This window comes from Monodelphis domestica, chromosome 5, assembly GCF_027887165.1.
Source record: "Monodelphis domestica isolate mMonDom1 chromosome 5, mMonDom1.pri, whole genome shotgun sequence".
Classification (NCBI taxonomy): Eukaryota; Metazoa; Chordata; class Mammalia; order Didelphimorphia; family Didelphidae; genus Monodelphis; species Monodelphis domestica.
The window spans coordinates 192,564,776-192,588,670 of NC_077231.1; the positions used below are offsets into that span (position 1 = coordinate 192,564,776).

General features: G+C 33.3%; 1 protein-coding gene across 10 annotated transcripts in view; it reads right to left on the bottom strand.

Annotated features, from left to right (window-relative positions):
- Positions 1-23,895, bottom strand: part of CADPS2 (calcium dependent secretion activator 2) — a 758,482-nt gene that overhangs the window by 343,941 nt on the left and 390,646 nt on the right. For all 10 annotated transcript variants that reach the window (XM_056799641.1, XM_007504220.2, XM_056799643.1 and 7 more), the window contains exon 7: positions 13,820-13,931. In XM_056799641.1, coding sequence (XP_056655619.1) covers positions 13,820-13,931 — 112 coding nt within the window. The remainder of the gene's footprint in view (positions 1-13,819; positions 13,932-23,895) is intronic.

The window sequence follows — 23,895 nt, forward strand, 5'->3', positions numbered from 1 at the left end:
TCTAACTTGTCCCCATTGCAGATGATACTTGCTGATAGTTTTAAATATATACTATTTATTATTTTGAGGAATGACCTTTCTATTTCTATATTTTAGTGCTTTTAATAGGAATGGGTGTTGTATTTAGTCAAAGACTTTTCTGCATCTATTGAGATAATCATGTGATTTCTGTTAGTTTGATTATTGATATGGTAAATTATGTGGATGGTTTTCTTATACTAAATCAGTCTTGCATTCCTGGGATAAATCCCACCTGGCCATAGTGAATAATCCTTGTGATAATTTGTTGTAGTATTTTGGCTAGTATTTTATTTAAGATTTTTGTGTCTATGTTCATTAAGGAGATTGGTCTATAGTTTTCTTTCTGTTTTTGACCTGCCTGGCTTTGGAATCAGTAACACATTTGTGTCATAAAAAGAATTAGGTAATATTCCTTTGCTTATTTTTTTTTATTGTATTGGGATTAGTTGTTCTTTAAAGGTTTGATAGAATTCACTTGTGAATCCATTTGGCCCTGGGGATTTTTTCTTTGTAATTTTCTCCTTTGTAAATATAGGCAATTTATATTTGTGTAACTATTCACCCATTTTACCTAGATTGTCATATTTATTGCCATATAATTGGATGAAATAGTTCTTAATAATTATCTTAATTTCTTCTTCATTAGAGGTGAGATCACCATTTACATCTTTGATACAGTTAATTTGATTCTCTTCTTTAGAACTTTTATTTTTATTAGATTAACCAGTACTTTATCTGTTTTATTTGTTTTATCAAAATACCAACTCTTGGTCTTATTTATTAGTTCAATTTACTTTTACTTTCAATTTTATTAATTTCTCCTTTAATTTTTAGGATTTCTAATTTAGCTTTTATTTGGGGATTTTTAATTTGACCTTTTTCTAATTTTCAAAGTTGTAAGCCCAATTCATTGATCTTCTCCCTCTCTATTTTGTTGCTACAGGCACTCAGGGATATACATTTTCTCCCGAGTACTACTTTGGCTGTATCCTTTAGGTTTTGATATATTTTCTCCTCATTGAAATACTCTATAATGGAGTCCATAATTGTTTCTATGATTCCTTCTTTGACACCCAAATATTTTTAAGAATTATATTATTTAGCTTCCAATTAATTTTAAATTTGCTTTTCAATGGACCCATGTTAATTATAATTTTATTGCATTATGATCTGAAGAAGCTGCATTTATTGTTTCTGCTTTTCTTCATTTGTTTTCAAAATTTCTATGTACATAGTACATATGTACCTAGTACATGGTGAATCTTTGTAGATGTACCATGAACTGCTGAGAAGGAGGTATATTCCTTTTTATTACTGCTCAGTTTTCTCCAGATATCTATTAACTCTAGTTTTTCAAGCATTTCAGTCACTTCCCTAACTTCTTTCTTATTTTTTTCTTTTGATTTATCTAGTTCTGAAAAGGGAAGGTTGAGATCCTCCACTAGTATGGTATTACTTACTATCTATCTATTTCCTCCTTGAGCTCCTTTAATTTTTACTTTAGAAATCTAGATGTTATACCATTTGGTGCATAAATATTTAATAATGATATTAATTAATTATTTATAGTACCCTGTAGCAAAATGTAATTTCCTTCCTTATCCCTTTTAATCTGATCAATTTCTACTCTGGCTTTTTCTGGTATCATGATTGCTAATCCTGCTTTTTTAAATTTAGATGATGCATAATAAATTCTGCTATAGCCTTTTACCTTGACTCTGTGTGTGTTGTTACCCTGCCTTGAATGTGCTTCTTATAAACAATATCTATATATCTATATATCTCTCTCTCTCTATATATATATATATAGTAATTTTTGAGAATTACAGAAATCCCCTTTCCATGTAGACATATAAACATTTTTCCTCCATGAGTTCCTTAAATTTTCTCTTTCTCATCTACATTTTTTTTGGCTTCTCTTACATCTTGTGTTTGGATTTCAAATTTTTTGTTTAGGTCTGGCTTATTCCTCAGGAATGCTTAGAAATATATCTTATTGAATGTCCATTTTCCCCCTGAAAGAATATACTCAGTTTTGCTGGATATGTGACTTTGGGTTGTAAACACAGATCTTTTGCCTTTCTGAATATATTCCATTCCTTTTAATTCTTTAATGTAGAAGCCAATGGGTCCTGTGTAATCCTGATAATAGCTCCATGGTATTTTAATATTTTTTTCTGGCTGTTTGAAGCATTTTCTCCTTGACATGGTGGCTCTTGAATTTAGCTATGACATTCCTGGAAGTTGTCATTAGAGGATTTCTTTTTAGAGGCAATCTGTGAATTTTTTCAATTTCAATTTAATTTTCTTGTTCAAGGATATGTAATATGATGTCTAAGGTTTTTTCTTGATCATGAATTTCAGGTAGTCCAGTAATTCTCAAATTGTCTCGCTTAGATCTATTTTCGAGTTCAGTTGTTTTTTCAATAAGATATTTCATGTTTACCTCTTTTTTCATTCCTTTAATTCTGCTTCATTGTTTCTTGATTTCTCATGAAACCATTAGTTTCTTGATGATTAATTCTGACTTTTTAGACCTGATTTTCCTCTGTCAGTTTTTGGTGCTCCTTTTTTCAATTGGCCCGTTTCTTCTTGCATCACTTCCATTTTTCCTTTGCCTCGGTTAATTGGTTTTTGAAGAACCTGATTTTGCTTTTTAAGTTTTTTCTCCCCAGTGAACTATTTTGTCACTTCTACCAATTGGCCAATTCTGTTTTTTTAAAGATGCTATTAATTTATTATTTTTCTATTTCTTTTACCACACTGTTGATACTTTTTAAAAATAATTTTCTTGCATCCCTCTCATTTTCTTAGTCCATTTTTCCTCTTTATTCTAAAAAGCTTTTTTGAACATGTCTAGGAATTTTTTTTACTAGTTCCCAATTAATATTTATCTTTGAGACGTTTCATGTAGCTATTTTGATAACTTTTTTTAAAATTTCTGAAGCTTATCTTGATCTTTCTTGTCACCACAATAAATTTTTTATGGCCAGGCTCTTTTTTTATTGCTTACACATTTTCACAGCCTTTCCCCCCTAATCATTAACTTCACGTTAAAGTTAGGTTCTGCTCCCTGGGTGGAGGAGGCACTTCCAAACTTCAATGTTTTCCTGATACTATTTTTAGAACTAAATCTAGGGGTCTACCAGTTTTAGGTGCTTCCAAAGTGTTATTATCTAAGGAGATGTGTGATAACTGCTCTCCTAGGGTGTGTTCTGGTCTTTATGCAGAAAATGACTTTGTTACAAGTGCTAGTGCTGCTCTTGGTCCTACAACTGTGACCAGGTCCTCTGATCTCCTGTAGCTAAAAACACTAGTGTTCCTTTAACAACTGAGACCAGGGTCCCTGTCCCCTGCAATCATAAAAGTGCTAATTCTTCTATTCATCTTGGAGCTACAGCCCAGAATTGAGTATGAGCAATGCAGCAGGGTCTTGAACCTAATACCAGCAAAGGATCTCCTATAAAATCTTTCTGACCAGCCATCCAACCGCTTTTGATTGCGTGGCTGAGAACTTCCAAACCTGCTGTTGCCATTGTCGTAGCTTTCTCTAAGGCCTGATGATGGTGTTGTAACAGCGTGGACCTGCATTATAGTCTGACCTGTCCACCACTCTAGAGTGATAGTCCTTTCTTGCAGACCTCCTAAATTGTCTTATGACGGAATATTGTTTCACCCAGACCTTTTGTTGGCTCTTCTATTCCAGAATTTGACCTGAGGGATTATTCTGAAGCTGTTTGGAAGGGAATTTGGGTGAGTTCAGGTGAATTCCTATCTCTATTCCATCATGTTTGCCATGGCCAAATATCACATTTAATCCATATTTATAAAGAAAGAAAAAGCCCCCACAAGATCCAGAGATTTGGGTCTGGGTTTAAAGATTGCAGGGGTTGAGAAGGAGAGAAAGGAAAGGATAAAAGGGCATGATTATTGTAAGCATGCTTCAAAAACTACATATGAGAACATACATTTATCTCTTTTGACTTTAGGTTTCTTATTAATTTCCTTTGCTGCCTCCAAAATATCCTAAAGTCATATACAGAAAGACTTCTAAATCTATGTATTTATTTCTACCATCTCTCCTGGAATTTTTTTTCACTGAGGTAGGTATAGTACAGTAAAGAGTCAATTTCAGAGTTAAGCAACTTAAGATTCAAGATTCATCTCCATCAAATATTGGCTTTGTGACCCTTGGAAATTCACTTAGGCTCTCAATTTTCCAAACAATCTCAAAGATAAAAGGAGATCTCAAAGTTGAAGAGGAGATGCCCATATACACTGGTAAATGGGTATCCTGATGAAGAATTTATTATATAAGTAGGGGCATTTGGGAATCAATTTGAATTGGCTCAGATTAGCATGGGCATTTTGCTGTTGTTTTTCAGCCTTATATAAATCTTTGTGACTCTATTTGGAATTTTCTTGGCAAGGATACTTGAGTAGTTTGGTATCTCCTCCAGCTCATCTTACAGATGAGGGAACTAAGGCCAAATGGGTTAAATGACTTGTCCAGGATCACACAGCTAATAACTGTCTAAGGCTGAATTTGAGTTCAGGTCTTCCTGACTCCATACTCATCTTTGTCCAATGTGATACCTAGTAAGAACATTTATAACTCGGCAATTTGCAAACAAATTTGCACATCAGGGCTTGTTTCATTGTTTTTTTAATTGCCCAAACTTAAGAAAGTGATAGAGAAAATTTAATAATTCAGATTAAAATTTCATTTCTTTCCCAGAGGGCTGGTTGTTAAACATTTACCAGAATATCACTGACTATACCAAAGATGACACAGGTTCAATATACATCTTTAAAATCTTCAATGTGTAAATAGTTTTTTTCCCTTATTTCCTCAGTTTCTGCCATCTCTAAAAATGACACCCTTTCTCTGACTTTGTCATCTGTCTGTCTGTCTGTCTGTCTGTCTGTCTCTGGGGGTTAAACACTTAAACTTCCATCAGCTAAATGATGTAAAAAATTGGATAAATTCCTGCAAAAGAGTGCATAATGTTATAATGGGTGAGAAGGTAGCTTTTAATGAATATCTGAGTTACTGTCAGTTCTAGCTTCCTAAAAACTCCTTTGAGTTGGTTGGTTGGTATTTGTTCTTTGTCCTCAAAGAGGACCAAAATGACATTACCGATGGTGTCTTTTGACTTGTACATAAATTGTATTTAAGTGAGAGAGGGCTGCATAGAATGTTGTTGGTCTCATTTTCTCTTATAGAGTCATTGAAGTTTAGTGGCAAGATAAAAGTCCGGATAGCCGGTGATGACTCAGAATGAAATGGATGACTTTAGCTTCTTTGATGTGTGACCAAGCTCTAAGTGCTCCACAGAACTTGCTTCAGTTGCCTTCATGGCCAGTGGAACAAACCCTTCTGCCAGGAGAAGTCTTCACATGCCTGCAGTAGATACTCCCTCCCTCCACCCCCAAGTCACAGACGGATTCAAAGACTGTCAATGACCCTCAATCTGGTTTACTGACTCCATCTAAGGTCAACAGTTCAGGGGTCAGAGTTTAGAGGTTAAGGAGATGGCTAAAGCACAGGGTGAGTGTGAACAGTATGGCTTTATTATTGTTTTTTTTTAATTGTCTATGAATATTACCTGGTAGGAACTCTCTCTCTGAATGTTCTTTTATTTCACTTAGCAGGTTTCTTAATATTTCACAACGGTAAGATAGCATTAAAGTACAATTCTTCATTCTACCATCTTACTAAACTCTCCAAAGACAAAGATATGTGAGAAAGGAATAAAAAAAGGAGGAAAAAATGTAGTCTAATTTGACTAAAGCTAACACTGCATAAACTTTATTTTAATTGTAAATAAGGACTTTAAAAATGTTTACTGATTCTTTAGGTCCCAAATAACTATGTCTATGGCATACTTAACCCATTCTAGCATGGTTTAATAATTCAGCATACCAAAAAGTGCCCTACTAGAAGGAAACATTAATGTGTTTTCTAAAGACCTAAAATACATAGGAATTTGGCTACATAATTTAATTCTGCATCAGCTAAAAAGTCAATTCAAATGGGACAAAAGTGTTCTATTTAAACTTCACAAAAAAGACAGGAAAAAGCAGACTGCCTAATGCTTTCAGGTTTTTTGAAAGTGATGGTTTTCCTCTCTTGGGCAGCTCATTCTTTGAATACAGAACTAAATAATACCTTACTGTTGTCAAGATTCAGAAGCAAACAACAGGAGGTATATTATGATAGTCAGATGGCCAATCTGAGGTGCTTTCACAAAGCACACGGAGGAAACAACTTGATGAAAATTATGACTATAAAAGCTAATTATTACTTACCACTTCAAAATATGACAATCAACTTCAAAAGACAATGATTCAATTTAATGAAATAACAATTGCAACAAGATGAAATTATCTATATATTTAAAATGCACCTATAATTAAATACCACCTGCTACTTCCTCATATTATTCACACATGTGCAAAGCAAACAAAATAGTTGCCATTTTGCTTTGTTAGTTTTTAATATCTCTATTCTCTTAAATTGAAAGACTAACCCCCCACAAATATTACTTCCAGTTTTCAACATTTCAAGAAAGCATTTTACTTGTTTTGAAGCATTTTTTATTATCTTCACCTCCTTGAAAATATTTTGAAAAATAGTAATGCTTAAATATAGCTGTGCCTAGGATTCGGCAGTGACTTCTCAGCAGAACATACAAGGTAGGAGTAGAAAGAATTTTTTTAACATAGGTTCCAATACTTATACACTTAAATGTATATTTATTTGGAAGTCTTCAAAGAACATAGCACAGTTTGGAAAGTTATTAATGAGAGCAAAGAATAATTCCTTTACATTTGAGACTGGATATAATTTCTGGAAATAGTAAGAATTTGTTCAAAGTAAAATGTTGTTAATAAAGTGGGTAGTGCCATTTTTGGCAGAAAGAAGCACTGAGGCATAATACGATAAGATCCACATTCTTCCATGGATCATAAACTTCTGAACAAAATTTTAAAGAGGAGCTCAAAATGTCTAAGATAGCACCTTTAATATAAACATATAGCTTCTTATATGACTATACTTAAGGGGTTTTAATTTACAATTGAGTAATCTGAGACCAAGAGATAAAGTGATTTGCCTAAGATTATACAACTAATAAGTTTCTGGAATGGAACATAAATGCAGGTGTTTCTGTCCCCAAACTCATGCTGAATGTATTGTACTATCTACTAACCTATTAGTAACATATACATTCTGCAATTATTATTTGAGTTCTTAAAGCTCTCATTACTTAATATTTATAACAATGAGATTACTTCTTAATACTAATATATGTAGTATATAATTTTTAGAATGATTATTTTATAGCCAAACATATCATTATTATTACTGAGATATTTTATTGTCCTACTATTTATTATCCTACTATTAATTTGGGTAACTTCTGAAAATGGCAGAATTATTTCCTAATTACTTCTATTGCATAGAATAAAGAAAACTGACAATACTTCCTTACATCATGTAGAAGATGAAGAATCTGCCATAATCTTCCTTTTGTTTCAGTATTTATCTGTTTCTTTAAAAAGAGGCCAAATTTCTATGTCAGTTTGGGAAGTTTCTACTAGGGCTTAGAAAATACATTATGGATCTTATATATGGAGTGTAAAATATTTCAAATGGCAAGGGAAGTGGCAGATGAAGCAGAAGTGTCCTTGCCACAGTATATTCTAAGATTTTTGGCAGCCACTTACCTGCTTGGATGCCTTTGGGACCTTCCTTCATTGACACAATAAAGTTAATGCAATGTCTGCTACATCTATCTTATGAATTAAGGACTCAACCTGGCTCAGGGCACCTGAAAGTTGGTGGGAGAGGCAAAGAAAGTGAAAACAAGATAATTTTGCCATCTTTCTTCAGAGTCCAACTTCCTACTTGCTCCCTTCTTATTTCTTCTCTGTATAGATTCCAATTACTTTCTCTGAACATATAATTTTCTTGCTTTTTGAAGGTAAAGATAAATAACAGCTTTTAAAGTTAATAACACAGGCATACCTTGGAAATATTGTGCTTTTGGTTCCAGACCACTTCAATAAAGCAAATATTACAATAAAGTGAGTCACAATTTTTTTGTTTCCCAGGGCAATGCATATTAAAATTATGCTCATTCCATATTCTAGATCTTACATATACAATAGTATTATGTTTTAAAATGTATATACCTTGATTAAATGTACAATTTTAGAGTTAAAAAAGGTGCTAGCCATCATTTGAGCTTTTAGCAAGGATTAATCTTTTTGCTGGTGGAGGATCTCGCCTTAATTGATGTTCAAAGCTGATGACTGACTGGAGCGGTAGTTGGGGTGGTTGGGGTAATTTCTCAAAATAAGACACTTCCCATCACTTGAAAGCTTAGAGGCCATGGTCGGGTTAGTAATTCACCTAATTTCAATATCATTGTGTCTCATGGAATAGGGAGATAGGCCATGGCCAGTCAATGAAGGAGTCAAAACATCAATTGTTTGCCATCTCATATGGGAGTGGTTGCCGGCACCTTGAAACAATTACAATAATAATATCAAAGACCTCTCGTCACAGTTTACCATGAAATAAGACAATAATGAAAAGTTTGGAATATTGCAAGAATTACCAAAATGTGACAGAGACACAATATGAGTATATGTTATTGGGAAAATGGTGCTAATTGACTTGTTCAATGCAAGATTGCCATATTCCTTCAATTTGTAAAATACAAAACAAAACATACACTATCTGGGGACTGCATTTAAGTAAATCACAATGAAATGAAGTATGTCCTCGTGGCATTTAATAATACTGTTTCCTTCTACATATTTATCTTCCTTTCTTTTCACCTCTACATTTCTCTTACCTCTTCATTCAGTAACTAAATAGCATTTCAGGATTTACTTTTCTATTATTTTTTTAAAATATTCAAAAATTAGTCTTCATTTACTGGCTTTAGACTATTCCAATGCTACTGAGTGTACACAAGAAGCCAAAATAATCAATTAACTAATTAAGTAACATGGCATACAACAGAAGTTTTTAAAATGAGGTACATCTAGTATTGTGTTAATATTGGTAAGCAAGCTACCTGACTCATATCTCAGAACAGCAAGGGGATAATGGTGAATAAATTGGTCATGATAACTTACAGAAAGTAATACTTGGGTTTTAGTACAGAAAAAAAACTGTTTAACTTAACAGCTGGGTTGCCATGTCCCATGAAGCATAATTCTTTCCTTTATAACACAAAAAGGCAGTAAACTGATGAGATTGTGGAGTGAGGCAGGGAGAGCAGTATAGACTATATCTGGAATGCCCCATTTGTAGAAAGAGTGATAAACCAGTGTATATTAAGAGAAGAACAACCAGGATAGTGAATAGTTGTGAGACTCTGTCACATGTAGATTGGTTAAAAGATCCATTAATTATTTAGTCTGAAGAAAAGAGGACTTGAAAGTAGTTTTTAAGTATCTGAGGGGCAATCACATAGAATGATTAGACATTTTCTCCTTGGCCTCATAAGGCAAAATTAGAATCAAGAGGTAGTAAAGTCAAAGGAGTATGTTATCTCCAAAGGAGTATTAGATCTCCAAAATAATAATAATAATAAAAGGATTGCCTCAATCAGGATTCCCTTCAAAGAAAGACTAGATATCTAATTATCAGGTGTATTTTAGAGAAGACTTTTGTTCAAGTATAAATAAGTCTTTAAAGTTGTCTGACCCTAAAAGGGAGATCCAAATCATCTAATATTTTGTACCAAGGAAAAGTGAGCTAAAATGCTTGGTATTTTGTGTGTGTTGTGACTTTAAACCTCTCAGATTAGCATTGCTAAAAAAGTTATCACTTTTCAAAATTCCTTGTTACTATTTCCAACAGCAAGATACTAGGCTTTCAGTAATATGGTGGTGACACATACATAGACTTCTGTAAATTTAAGCTGGAAATGATTATCTACATGAACAGACTAAAGTGACTCATGTAGTCCTTGGGAGAGCTAAGGATTCCTTTTCTTGGTGTCTGGCCCAACCAGTCAGATAGTGTGAAAAAAGGAAATAATGAATAGTTTATGGATGACCACGAATTTGGTGAGAAAACCCTCAAAAAGCTTCTGTGAAATCCCTTTCCTTTCTCTCTTTATTACTTGCTCTATCAGTCAGTTTTGCTTTCTTTTTTAACTTGGCTTCAAAAATACAGCTGCAAGAACAGGTGAGTAAAAAAACTTTTTTGATTCTCTTTAAATTAAGCTGTTTTAGATCTTAGCAACAGGGCCCCAAGGTCCTGGCTAGCAATTGCCTAAATTAGGACTAGAAAATCCTGCTTCCTATGTGTTTACTTTAGAAATATGGAGTTACAGACAGTTCAGAACTAAGTTAACAACTGGAGTTTCAGTAAATACTTTGTTCTTTTCTTAGTACAAGCATTGGTCTGCAGCTTACTTAACAGCTGGCTCATCAGCCCCATGACCAATCTTATAAATACAGAATTCCTTGTCTTTCTGAAAGGGCTCATCCCATAGAACTTATGGCAAAATCTAATTGACATACTACTTTCCCTTGAGTTTTTGATTATTGTAATTTTAATATTGTATTTACTTGAAGAACTCATTTCTCAGTCAAACCAACCAATTGCTCCCTCTAATATTCAACAAATTGAAGAATTAAATACTCAACAGGAGCTTATAGAGGAAAGTCAGGGAGAGACTGTAGCTTTTATAAGGAGCATTAACAGAGAGTTAAGAACATTATCAGAATCTCTGTCCCACCCTGCTATGGACAATAACCCTCTTAACGAACCTACCCCTCCCCCTGCCCCCTTGGCCTCAGAAAACTCTAATTCTAATTAGCCCACACTGAGTTCACACCCCACCCACACTTCCGACCCAACACAATCAAGTCTAAGTTCACACCCTACCCATACTTCTGATCTTAATCCCTCTACTTCACACCTTACTGATTTCTCCAGTCCAAACAGCTCTGCATCCTTTCACACCTCTTCCTTGGCTCCTCCTTCCCACCCTACACAATCCACTTTAAGTTCACATTCCAACCTAAATTCACACCCTACCTCTGATTTTTCTGGCACTATGGGACAACAACAAACCCTCTCCTTTAGTGTGCCCAACTCTTCTATTTCTAATACTTACCCAACTGAGAATGAAGCAAGAAGCCTAGAAACAGGAGTACCAAACAATTCAGATAGCTTATTTCCTTTAAGGGAAGTACCCACTTTTAATAAGAATGGAAACTTGGTATCTGTAAGACATCATACACCTGTTAGCCCTGAGGATTTAAAAAAATTGAAGGAAGACATGCCATCATTTGAGGATGAACCAATATTAATTATAAAAAAATTAGAGAACATATTCAGAACTTTTGACCCCACTTGGTTGGATGTTGAGAATATATTAGAAGCATTATTAACAAAAAGAGAGAAAAATAATATCATCTCTCTGGCTAATCAAAAACGAGGAAGAAGAGGACATTATTGGCCAAGTGAAGATCCACATTGGAACCTCAATGTTGAACTAGATTACACAAAACTAAACCAGGCCAGAGAAGCATTATTGACAGCCATGAGAGCTTGCTGTGATAGACCTGAAAAATGGTCAAAATTTGAAAAAACCCGGCAACATATTGATGAAACACCCTCCCAGTTTATGGACAGACTTATTAACTTAGGGAATACATATATGGACCTTGATTTATCCAGAGAAAGAGACATTAGACAAATATGTAGGCAATTTGTTAATAATTGTTGTTCAGTGGTAAAAGACTACTTTAGAACTTCCTAATTGGGACTCTATGGACCTCAAAGAACTGAGGAGAGTAGCAACCTATATTTATAAAGGTCGTGTAAAAAGACCTGAGGAAGACGATACATCAGTGGAAGATTTAAAGAAAGAAATTGAAATGTTAAAGAGACAATTGAAAAATAAGGGAGAGACTATAGCCCTTTTGCGGGAATTCACAAATAAATCAGTAACTTGCCACTTCTGTGAAAAGAAGGGCCACAAAATGATGGAATGTAGAACCTTTCTTAAGATGATTGGAAGGAATATGCAGTTTAATAATAGTTTTAGAAATAATAACTATAGAAATGATGATAATGGTCATAGAAACCAGAACAATTATAGAGATGATAATGGTCATAGAAACCATAATTTTAGAAACTCTAGAAATTATAATAATGACTATGGAAATAACTATAATGAATATAGAAATAAGAACTTTAGAAACCAGAATCATAGAAATAGGACCTGTGAAAACAATGACAATGCTCCAAATGAAGAAAATTATAATGATAATGACCAACAACAAAATATGAGAAATGGAGCTCGTCCAAAACATACTCGAGGTACTAATGAACCCCAGAGAGGTGCCCTTCAGGAGGGTGCCCAAGGAACTTCCCAATATAATGAAGATGATTCTTCTTAGATTGTATTGATTTTGTTGATATTAATTAACATTTTTCAGTTTTTTCTCCACTCCAAATAATAGGAAAGGATGAACAAAGAACTAAAAACTATGATTGGAAAATTATGCACTGAGACACATTTAAAATGGCCTGAAATTCTCCCTCTGGCCCTATTTTATCTCAGAAGCAGGCCTAGAGGAGACCCACACATCTCACCATTTGAGATGCTTTTTGGACATCCGCCTATACAGGCTAAACCTTTTCCCCCTGCATATACATCACTATTGGGGGGAGATACTACTATTGCTTCCTATATCTACTACAATTTATATCTCCCACTCTTTTACTCACTACAGTTTATGATCTCAACCATTTTAACTCTTACAGTTTAAGGCATTCACTCTTTTAATTGCCACAATAGGCCTTGCAGATATTTGCTTGGTGACATCTGAAAAATAATGGATTTTCTTTTAAAGATTAGCAATATCTTTAAAAGTGGAAGGAGTAATCTGTTAAGTGTTCTCTACTGTTGGAGGATAAATCTTGTACCAGTAGGTGTCATTCAGGAAAAAATAATGCATCATTCAATCCTGTTATTTTAAAGTGTTTTCCCTTTCATGATTCAGTGATTTTAATGCCAAAAAGAATCAAATTTAATAGGAAAATGAATTTTAATATGACTCAGAGTTAGGGAAAAACTTAAATAATGCTATTACTTTTCTCTAAAGAAATGAGTTGTATTCTTAGAACTTTGTTATTCATCAGAACTTTTTAATAGATGCAAATATGACATATTAGTTTGCTTCTTCCTCTTAAATACAGTAGAAACTAAAATTACCTCTGCTTTTTTTCACTTTCTAAAGAGGAACTAAGATTACTTTTTCAACTTTATACCCTAAATAGTACATAGCCTTAACTTTAATTTAAAAAACGGGTATTTTGTATTAACAAATATACTCTTTAACAAACAAAAGTACTTAGATGATTAAAATTGCTAATTTATTATTAACATAAAAGAGATATGCAAAGTTTTGTGGTATGGTATGAACATTCAACATCATATTTGATGAAAGTTATGATGCTATGATTTCATTTTATTGCTGCAAAATCACAAATATTGTTATTTTGTCTATGATGTTCTTGTTTTGCATTACTTCATGCAGTTTTATCCATGCTGTTTTTAATTCTTCTGTCATTTTTTAACAGTGAAGTACTATACCATTAAATTCCTATAACAATATTTTCTGCTACCACCTGGTTTGTGCAAATAGTTTATTAGCAAGAATATCATAAATATAGCATAAATAATAATTATATACTTTGTGGCATTATGACTAATTATAATATTTTAATTTTGTAAAACTGATCATAACTCACCCTTCCTAATTCTTTATCTTCAAGGGCTAGAACTCCAGTACTTTCAGTGAAGAGCTTTACCTTGACCACAGGACGAGGATGAGTAGTGGTGAAGTCTCCCTGGGTACCCCATCTGTCATAAAATAACAAAAATTTCTTAAAAGAGAGATTTAATCTTCTTTGGTAATAGATTTATGATTAGAGAAAGCAATGTCAAACCACACAAAATCTCCTACGGTTCAATGAATTTTTTTTATCTTTGATTGTTGTGAATACACAGATGGCACAATTAAGGAGAAAAAGTAACATTAAGAAGAACACTTTGGGATCATGATGCAATTATGGGCCTATTAGAAATAAATGTGCACTATTTAATTATGTCAAAACAGTCTAAAAGTAAATGATTCCTCCAAATGCATAACTAAATTATGATTTAATGAACAGTCAAAACAAAACAAAGCTTGCTTGATATTAGTTAAAAATAATTTGACTCTCCCAGTTTTATAAGAACCCATTGAGCAAGCTATGGCTAAAAGCTGACCAATGAATAAAAGCGGTTTTAGAAGTTTCTTAGAAAAAAAATTTGAAGATGATTATTATAGCTTCACAAACTAAGTAATAGGATGTTTAGCTTGCTTGGAGTGAAGGTGATAATCAGAGTTAAGACTCAGTTATTAAGCCTTTGCTCAATATTTTTTCCATATAAGACCAACAATGAAAGTTGCTATTTTATACATTACACAAATATTGTGGAAAGATTCTTGAATTTTGAACATTTTGTCCACTTTTGGGGAGACCTCCTTAGAATATGTATATGTTTTATTCATTAAGAATATTATATTGAATCATTTCTACTGCAATATTTTTCTAAGAAATTAAAAAAAAATTCTGACATAAAGGAAAAGAAAATGCTTTATTAATACATTAATGTCTTACAGCTAATTTCCCAATATGCTCTCACAGGAATGAAATAAGTCTGGCGACATCTGGCTTTCCAAATCATTGTAGGAAAATAACATGTTTTCCTGGCTTATCTTTTAATTAGTAGCATCTTTCCTTTACTTCACACAAATCTATTTTAGCTTATTTGAAGGCTCACATGACAGAGACTTAATTGTAATTATATATCCTAAAATCACTTCAATCACAAAATATCTTATCAAATATTATTTCTTAGTAGTTCAGATAAAAAAATTATGTGAGAATTAGCACAGCTTGAAGGAAAAATCACTGATCAAAATATCATATTTTAAAAGAAAAAGAATATACATAAACAAGATAAAAATACATGTGAAAAAGTCACCAAAGTAAAATGCTATACTTACTATTAATTTATAAAAATAATTTTAGCATTCTTCAAGAAACACTTTGAATCTGTTTGTATTTTGTAAATATGCCACAGAAATCTTTCTGGCTGACATTCTAACAGAATCATACTTTTAATTATCCCTACTAAGGTGTCTTTTCCCAAATCCTAAAATTTATTACATAAAAATAATTATAAAACTGAATAAAGAAAATAATTTACTCCTGTGAGTATGGGATTAAGATCACACATTCAGAAAGAAAATCCATTTGCCAATGATCAAAGGAAAGTACTAATGATGAGAAAATCACACTACCCAATTGTGGACTTACATTGGGGACAAAAGGAATGAGTAATAAAATTTTTGTAATAATATTTTTGTAATTCTATAAAATGAAGGTATTCTTGGATAAAAAATGGAGGTTGATAAAATAGAAGAGACATGGTAAAATAATTATTGGCTAAAAACCTAAAGACAGCCCCCCTTAATAAATTCCTGTTAATTTTTAATATATAGGAATTTCCACTAGACCCTACTCTGATACTTCATTGTGGGGTGAAGTTGATTTTATCTTTTTGTTGTTTTTTATTGTTTATTTGTTTGTTCTTAAAGCAATGTCAGTGGGATGTGAGTCATAGTAAGTCATATTAATCTTAGAACAAACATTAAAAATGGTTAGATTTAAACATTAAGTGTGCTTTTTATTATTATCTATTGCTAGGTCACCAATCAGGCTAAACAAGGACATATATGCTAGTCATTGAGAAATAGTTGCTTATACCCACACAATTTTACTCCAACCAAACTATGAAATCTTTGAATACCCACCAGAGCTGCAATGACTCAGCCTTAAGCTGATCTTGGTAGTCAGGATAAACACAGATTCATTCATCTATATATTGCATCCAGTGAAAGTTATATCATAAAACTGTTATATCATGTTGAATTTCAGGAATGTGATTTAGCTATGTTTATAGTCTCTCTCTTCTCTCTCTCTCTCTCTCTCTCTCTCTCTATATATATATATATATATATATATATATATATATTTCTCTCTCTCTCTTGAGAGAGAGACACTATATATGTAACAAATTTTCTTTCTAAATTCTAAGATCCATGACTTCATTTTAAACAATATTTTTAGAACCATTTCAACATGATTCATTTCTTTGGTAATCCTACATATATTGTTTTATGCATTTAAAAACATAATTCTGAGAAGTGGTTCACAGGCTTTATTATGCCTCAAAAGGTGCCAAATCAGGTGTGTTAATACAATCAGCTCCTATTTCAATGTGTCAATTCTCTACATCCTGGCAGGAAGAAGCATCCTCATGCTGCCTCTACATGGTGTCACTTATGCTCCCCACTAGACTCTCTTCTGAGGTGCCTTCTCCCTTTCCCATCTAGAAGTGAAAAAGTTGGTCATGCTTCTCTATTTGCCACACAGCAGGGGCCAGGTAGCATTTACAGAGGTATCTTCTTGCTTGCCACACTAGATCTTAGTTCATCAGCTGCTTTTCCTTGGAATACAGTTTCTTATTAAATAATGGTCTTGCATGGTCCTTCTTAGTGCTTCCCTCTCCAGTAATCTCAGATCATTCTCTTAAATGGACAGAGTTGCTTTAAAGGCCATTTTATGTTTCCCTTTGGTACAGTGTTAATAATATGAATATGCTGGATTGAATAATGAATGAATAAAATGAAATGAAAAATAAACAAACTATAATATGAAGAAAGGCAAAAACCAGTTGCTGTTATTAGGTGCTAATAGTATAAACTTCAAAAATGAATTATAAAATAAATCATAAATCATAAAATCATAAAATAATTAAATACATATTTATATGAGTTATATAAATATATAAATTATATAAATATATAAAAATAAGAAATATTTAAAAATTATAAAATAAAAAATGTTCTTATAATGAACATGTAACTCACAAAAGCAAATGAGGATGTTCAGTATGTAGCACAAAATAAAAAAATTCTAGTAAGAATAGATTAACAGTGATGTTAAAATGTTATTTATATTGCTGGTTCAGCAATGTTTAATTAAATTGTTATTCATCATTATGTGACCTTTAAACTCTAAACTTAGAAATTTAGTTCTCTATTTCACTCTTTTAAGTCACTTACCACTCATTTTCTGGGAGAAACCTACTTAAGATAAAGTTGAACTTTATTCCATGAAGGGTTAATGTCAGATATCCCAAGAAATCTAAGGTGCTGGTGCCACAGGCTAGTACTCACCATTCCCTGATTCTAGCCAATCATAACTCCATAATACCTGCATTACCACTTTTTATTTTTGAGGTCTGTCTTTCATGACTATAAAAGAACTGTCTTGATTGGAAAGGCTGTCTTTGGTTACTGAGGAGCCTCTGACCCCATTTGTTGGCAATTGCTATCTTTGCTAATAAATGGATTGTGATCAGAAATTCATTGCCCCAGTTTTTGTGATTTGCAGGTTTTCTTATGCCACTTCAAAGATTTGTTTTAAAATAACATCTCAAAATGAGAGGACATTCAATTTGAAAGCAATTTTTTAGCCCTATGATGAATTAGTTTTTAAAACTCATTATGAAAAGGGGAAGAGTAGGTGTAACTATGAGAAACAAAAATATTTCCTACTTAAATGGCATGTTTGAATACTTTCAGTAATGAACACCAATTATCCTTCTACTATTTTCAACATAAAATACTAAAAGAATACATTATCCTTGCATCCAATTTGCTTTTATTGAAAATATACTATCTTTCTTCACCATCACAAATGTATTATTTATGAGAATTCAGACTTGCAAAGTAATTCTGTAAGTGAATAAAAGCCTCTGCAAAGCACCTTTACTTTGGCAGTAGGAGCTGTTGGCTTTGAAAACATGATAGTTTACAGCAGTTTTAATACCTATTGAATGAAATTGCCATAATTAGGCAACCACCTATAATGATACAGAAACCTGACACAGGTTTTATAGAAGTGAAAATAAAGTAAGGCTTGAAAAAGTTCTACATTTTATTTCATAGAATTTGGCAGGAAATGCATTAAATGCTACAAATATATTGTATTGAGTGCCTTGAGATATTGGGGGAAATTAAATTTATAAAAATTGAATTAAATTTCGGAGAAGCAGAATAAGGAAACAATCTTCCATGGCTTTTCATAATTGGGTTTTTTGTCCAGATCTGCAAAGAACACCAATAATATTTCCTTTGAAACAACAAAGGGAATAAAATTTTCTGAAGGTTACTCATTTTGTAGGATAATTCTCTATCTATCTATCTATCTATCTATCTATCTATCTATCTATCTATCTATCTATCTATCTATCTAAGTTAAAGGTTTAAAGTTGGGATAGAAATTAAGAATATAAATTAATTTTACATTTAAAAAATAAAAGCCCCAGAATATAATAACCAACTTTACAAACTGAAGGAAGCAGATTTCAGAGTAGGGAAAAGAGCTACAGAAGGTGGGAAGGAAGCCTACAGACCCTTGAATAAGTCACCCCAACCCATTCCTTCCCCCAAGAGTCCCAGAAAACTGACTCTGGAAGAAGCCCGAGGGGTGGTTTCCTCCAAGCCTCAGAAGTCTCTGGAAACTGGAAGTGACATCCCTTTTGGGCCTTCTTCATTCCCAAAGTGCCCTTTCTTAGGGGACCCCCAAAGAGGACCCAAGTAGGTAGAACCAAGGATACTCTGGGATGGACTGTACTTAGGATCATTAGATTTTCTTTTGTTTTAGAGTTGAAAGAAACCTTTGAGATCATCTAGTCCAACCCTCCCATTTTACAGATGGGGAAACTAGGGCCTACAAAGGGAAAGGACATGCCTAAGGACACAGGGTAAGGATGAGGTTGGGGGGAAATGTTTTTTTTTTTTTAAACCATTACCTTTCATCTTGGAATCAATATTGTGTATTGGCTCCAAGGCAGAAGAGTGGTAAGGGCTAGGCAATGGGGGTCAAGTGACTTGCCCAGGGTCACACAGCTGGGAAGTGTCTGAGGCCAGATTTGAACCTAGGACCTCCTGTCTCTAGGCCTGGCTCTCAATCCACTGAGCTACCCAGCTGCCCCCGGGGGGGGGGGATGTTAATGGCAGAAACCAGAAGCAGACCCAAACCCTCTGACTCCAGACTCCATCACACCATACATGCTCCCCTTCCTTAAGGAGTCTGGGACTTCAGAATGCCTTTGTTCCCTCCCTCCCACTCATGCCCCCTGAGCATGCCTAGATAATTAGATAATTAATTATATAGTTTAGTGGTTTGAAGTTGTACTTAGCAGCATTTCCTTTTATGATCTTTGTCCCATAATTGTCTTTACTATTTCTGATCTAAAACACGTGACTGTAACTCCGTTGTTGTTTGATGGTTTTAGTCATGGCTAATTCTTTGTGATCCCATCTTGGGTTTTCTTGGCAAAGATCTGAAGTGATTTACCATTCTCTGCTCCAGCTCATTTTACAGAAGAGGAAACTGAGGTCAAACGGCTTAAGAGGCTTCCAAAGGGTCTGTGCCATTTAGTTGTCATACTCAGATTACCAATCAGTAAGAACCAGAAGGGAATGGAGAGTCATCCATAAAAATTCCATCAAGACCCTTTTACATTTGGATAATAAAATTTAAAATTAGAAAGAAACTTTGGCATCATTTGGAACAGTTTCTTCATTTTTCAGATAAAACTTCAGTCCAGCGAAGTGAATTATTCAAGGAAATAAGCACCAAATCAAGCAATTAGTAAGTGTTTATGAAATTCCTATTATGTCTTAAGTATTAGGGATTAAACATAAGATTGAGATGGCTTCTGGAATGAAGAAAATTATGTCCTACTGGAAGTGAATGGGTGGGATACATGCTTCCAGACAAGTAAATATAAAATATATTCAAAGAAAATACTAAGTGAAGGAATGATTGACACCTGGAGGCATTAAGAAAGCATTCTTGAAAGAAGTGATTTTTGAGCTGAGCCTCGAAAGGATTTTGGAGTTCTGAGAAATGGAGACAAGGAGGGAGAATGTTACAGATATGGCTAAGGGGAAGATCAGCTTGTGTTAAGACAAAGAGGCAGGAATAAAATGTCCTCAATTACTGCAGAAATGTAAAAATGAAATCAAAGAAAGATCTTGGGGTTTGAAAATTAAAGGGTAGGGAGATTGCTGAAATTCTTGGAAGAGAGTGAGTTCACTAGAATAACAGGGACATAAGGGTGATTACAAGATGAGTATTTAATGGATGGTGGGGAAATAGAGGATTGTATTCTAAAATATCCTTCCTAAAAGTTTGGCTATGAAAGGGGCAGAGGATTTTGAAAAAGAGGATCTAAACATTAAGAGCTAAAAGAACCAAAGAAAGGATTTTTTTAATGAGAGGAAAAAACTGCATATAGAGAAAGTATCCTGGTATAAAAGAGGCAAAAATGCACTGCTCTAAAGATAAAGAACCTAAATTTAAATATACTTTTAAATATACAAAATACTTTTGGCCCAGTTAACTTATTACCTATAACATTCATCTGGGTGACAGCTCTTTCTGTAAAATGAGGAGTTTTGCTTTTGTTCTTTTTGTTTCATGTATTAGACAGAGTATTTAGATCAAACCAAATACACAGTAAAAAAAATACATGCTGGAGAAAACACAGATTTTTTCCAAGACATCGCACATAGGGAACACTCCAAATGATGGGGGGAAATCAAAGAGCAGAATTTCCCTCAAAGGTCTCTAAGAGCAAATTATTAAACCATAGATCTCCTTTCTCTTCATCTCTAAAATCTTTACAAGAATGATCTCCACACATATCAGGTGGATCTTTTAATGAAAATATGAAAATGTAATAGAAAGCTTTTTTCTTAGTAAGATTTCCTGCCAAAGGCTACTTCTCAGTGTCATACAATTAAGTTAAATGTTTAGGACAAAACACACATACACAGAAATCACAATATCTTTCTTCTTCCAAAACAAAATTAACCTTACATTTTACTTGGCAGGGAAAATACAGTCTTAAAGTTTCTTCTCCATCATATATATCTTATTCATTTGTTGAAGTGATACAAGACTTCTTGATAGGTGCTACAACAGAGATAATTTTGTATAACAATGTTCTGATTATCAAGATCAAGACATAAGAAGGGTAGATACAAGCTTTTCAAAGATCTTTGACATTACCCTAGAAGTCCTTAATAGAATTTTAACTATGAAGGGATTCATGATAGATGGTGAATTTCTCCAGCTGCAGCTACACTTATTTGCAAATGACACTGACTTGATAGCCTATAGAACCAAAATACTATAACAGTTTATTAATTACATCAGAGGACATTCCAATGATATTAGTGGTAACAATCTAGAGGGAGAAAATGAAGAAAAAAAGGCTTTTTTGTCCAGCCTGTATAATGTTATGTAATAGGCAGTTCTATGAGATAGTCCATTTATTGAACTGGCATTGATATTGGGTACAATCTGGGACAATCTTGGATCTGGGACAAGAAATGTATAGAAGAAAAGAGTGGGCTGGTATCTACCCAATATTTTCAACAATGAGAAGGTATAGACATGATGACTCTTTTTTATCTTTATTTTAATTTTATTTTTCTCCAATTTCATATAAAAACATTTTCCAACATTATTTGGAATTCTATTTCACTTCCTCCTTCCCGTCTTTCTCCTCTGAGATGGTAAGAAATTTGATATAGATTTTGCATGTGCTAGCATGTAAAACAGTTTTGCCTATTATTAGTCCTTTCATTGAAGGAAACTCAAAAAATTTAAGAAAGTGAAAAAAATTTGCTTTTGTTTGGATTCAGACTCCATCAGTTTTTATTTCCTCTGGAAAATGGATAACATTTTTTTATTGTGAATTCTGTGAAATTGTTTTGTATCAATGTATTACTGAGAATAGTGAAGTTATTCATAGTTGTCCATTATTGCTTTCACTGTGCACAAAATTTTCCTGGTTGTGCTTACTTCATCCTGCTTTAGTTCATACAAGTCTTTCAAGGTTTTTCTGAGCCTTTCTTGCTTATGATTTCTTAGAGCACAGTAATATTCCATTACAATCATACACAGTACCTTAGTTATTACCCAATTCATGAATATCCTTTCACTTTCCAATTCTTTGCTTCAACAAAAGGAGTTTCTTTAAATATTTCTATACACATTAGTACTTCTCTCTTTTTTTTGTTGTTTTTTATCTCTTTGGTATACAAACCCATTAATGGCATTTCTGTGTCAAAGAGTATATACTGTTTCCTGGCCTTTGGAATAGATTCAAATTGCTTTCCAGAATGATTGAATCAGTTTACAAATCCCCCAACAATGCATTAGTGTCTCAGGTTTCCTACATTGCCTCAAAGTTTTGTCATTTTGGCTCTCAATTATAATAGCCAATCTGATAGGTGTGGGGTAGTACTTCAGAGTTGTTTTAATTTTCATTTCTTTAATTAATAATGATTTAGAGCATTTTTATATGAGAGCTTTAATTACTTTGTCTGAAAACTGCCTATATTTATCCTCTGATCATTTATCAATTTGGAAATGTATTGTGTTCTTAAATATTCAACTCATTTCTCTGTCTTTGTGAGATGAATCGTTTGTTAGACAGGCTTGTAAAGTGTTTTTCCTCATTATGCTTACTGTGCATTACTCTTCATCCTGTTCCCCCTTCCCATTTATTCTTTTCTCTCTCCTTTTGTTTTGTCCATCCTCAAGTGTTTAGCTTGTTAAACCACCACACCACACAATTTGTCCTCCTATTCTCTTGTATCATTCCTCCCTACTTTCCTATACAATAAGACAATTTTCTATGCCCAGTTGATTGTATCTGTCGTTCCCTTTTTTTGAGCTAGTCTTGATGAGAATAAAGTTCAAGTGCTCCCCTCTCCAAGTCCCTCATATTCTCCGCCAGTATAAAAGTTTTTCCATGCCTTTTATATGTAATATTTTACCCCATTCTTTTTCTCCCTTTCCTTTTCTCCCAATGCATTCCTTTCTCACCCCTTCACTTTATTTTTAGAGATTATCCCATCTTATTCAATTCATGCCCTTGCCTTCCCTTTATGTATACTACTTCTAACTGACCTAATAATGAAAAAGCTCTTAGTTGTCATAAGAATCATCTCCCCATGTAGTTATGTAAACAGTCTAATCTTATTGAATGTCTTTTGATTCTTCTTTCCTGTTTACTTTTTTATGTTTCTATTGAGTCTAGCATTTAATAATCAAGTTTTCCATTCATCTCTAGTGTTTTCTTCAGGAATGTTAGAAAGTCCTGTATTTCAATTTTTTTTTTTAACTTGAAAGGTTATGCTCAGCTTTTCTAGGTAAGTGATTCTTGGTTGAAGACCTAGCTCTTTTGCCCTCAGGAATATAATTTTCTAAGCCCTCTCATAATTTAATGTAGAAGCTGCTAAAGCTTGTGATATTCTGATTGTGGCTTCACATTATTTGAATTAGGTTGTTTTTGTTTTTATTTTGGTTACTTGTGATATTTTCTTTTTTGACCCGGGAGTTTGGGCTATAACATTCCTGGGAATTATCCTTTTTGGACCTCTTTCAGGAAGTAATGGTGGATTCTTTCGATTTCTTTTTTGCCCTGTGGTTCAAGAATATCAGGCCATTTTCCTTGATAATTTCTTGAAAGACAATGTCTAAGCTCTTTTTTCTTGATCATGGTTTTCACATAGTTCAATACTTCTTAGATTATCTTCTGGATTAATTTTCTAAGTGAATTTTTTTTTCCTATGAGATATCCTATATTTTCTTCTATTTTTTCATTCTTTTGATCTTGTTTC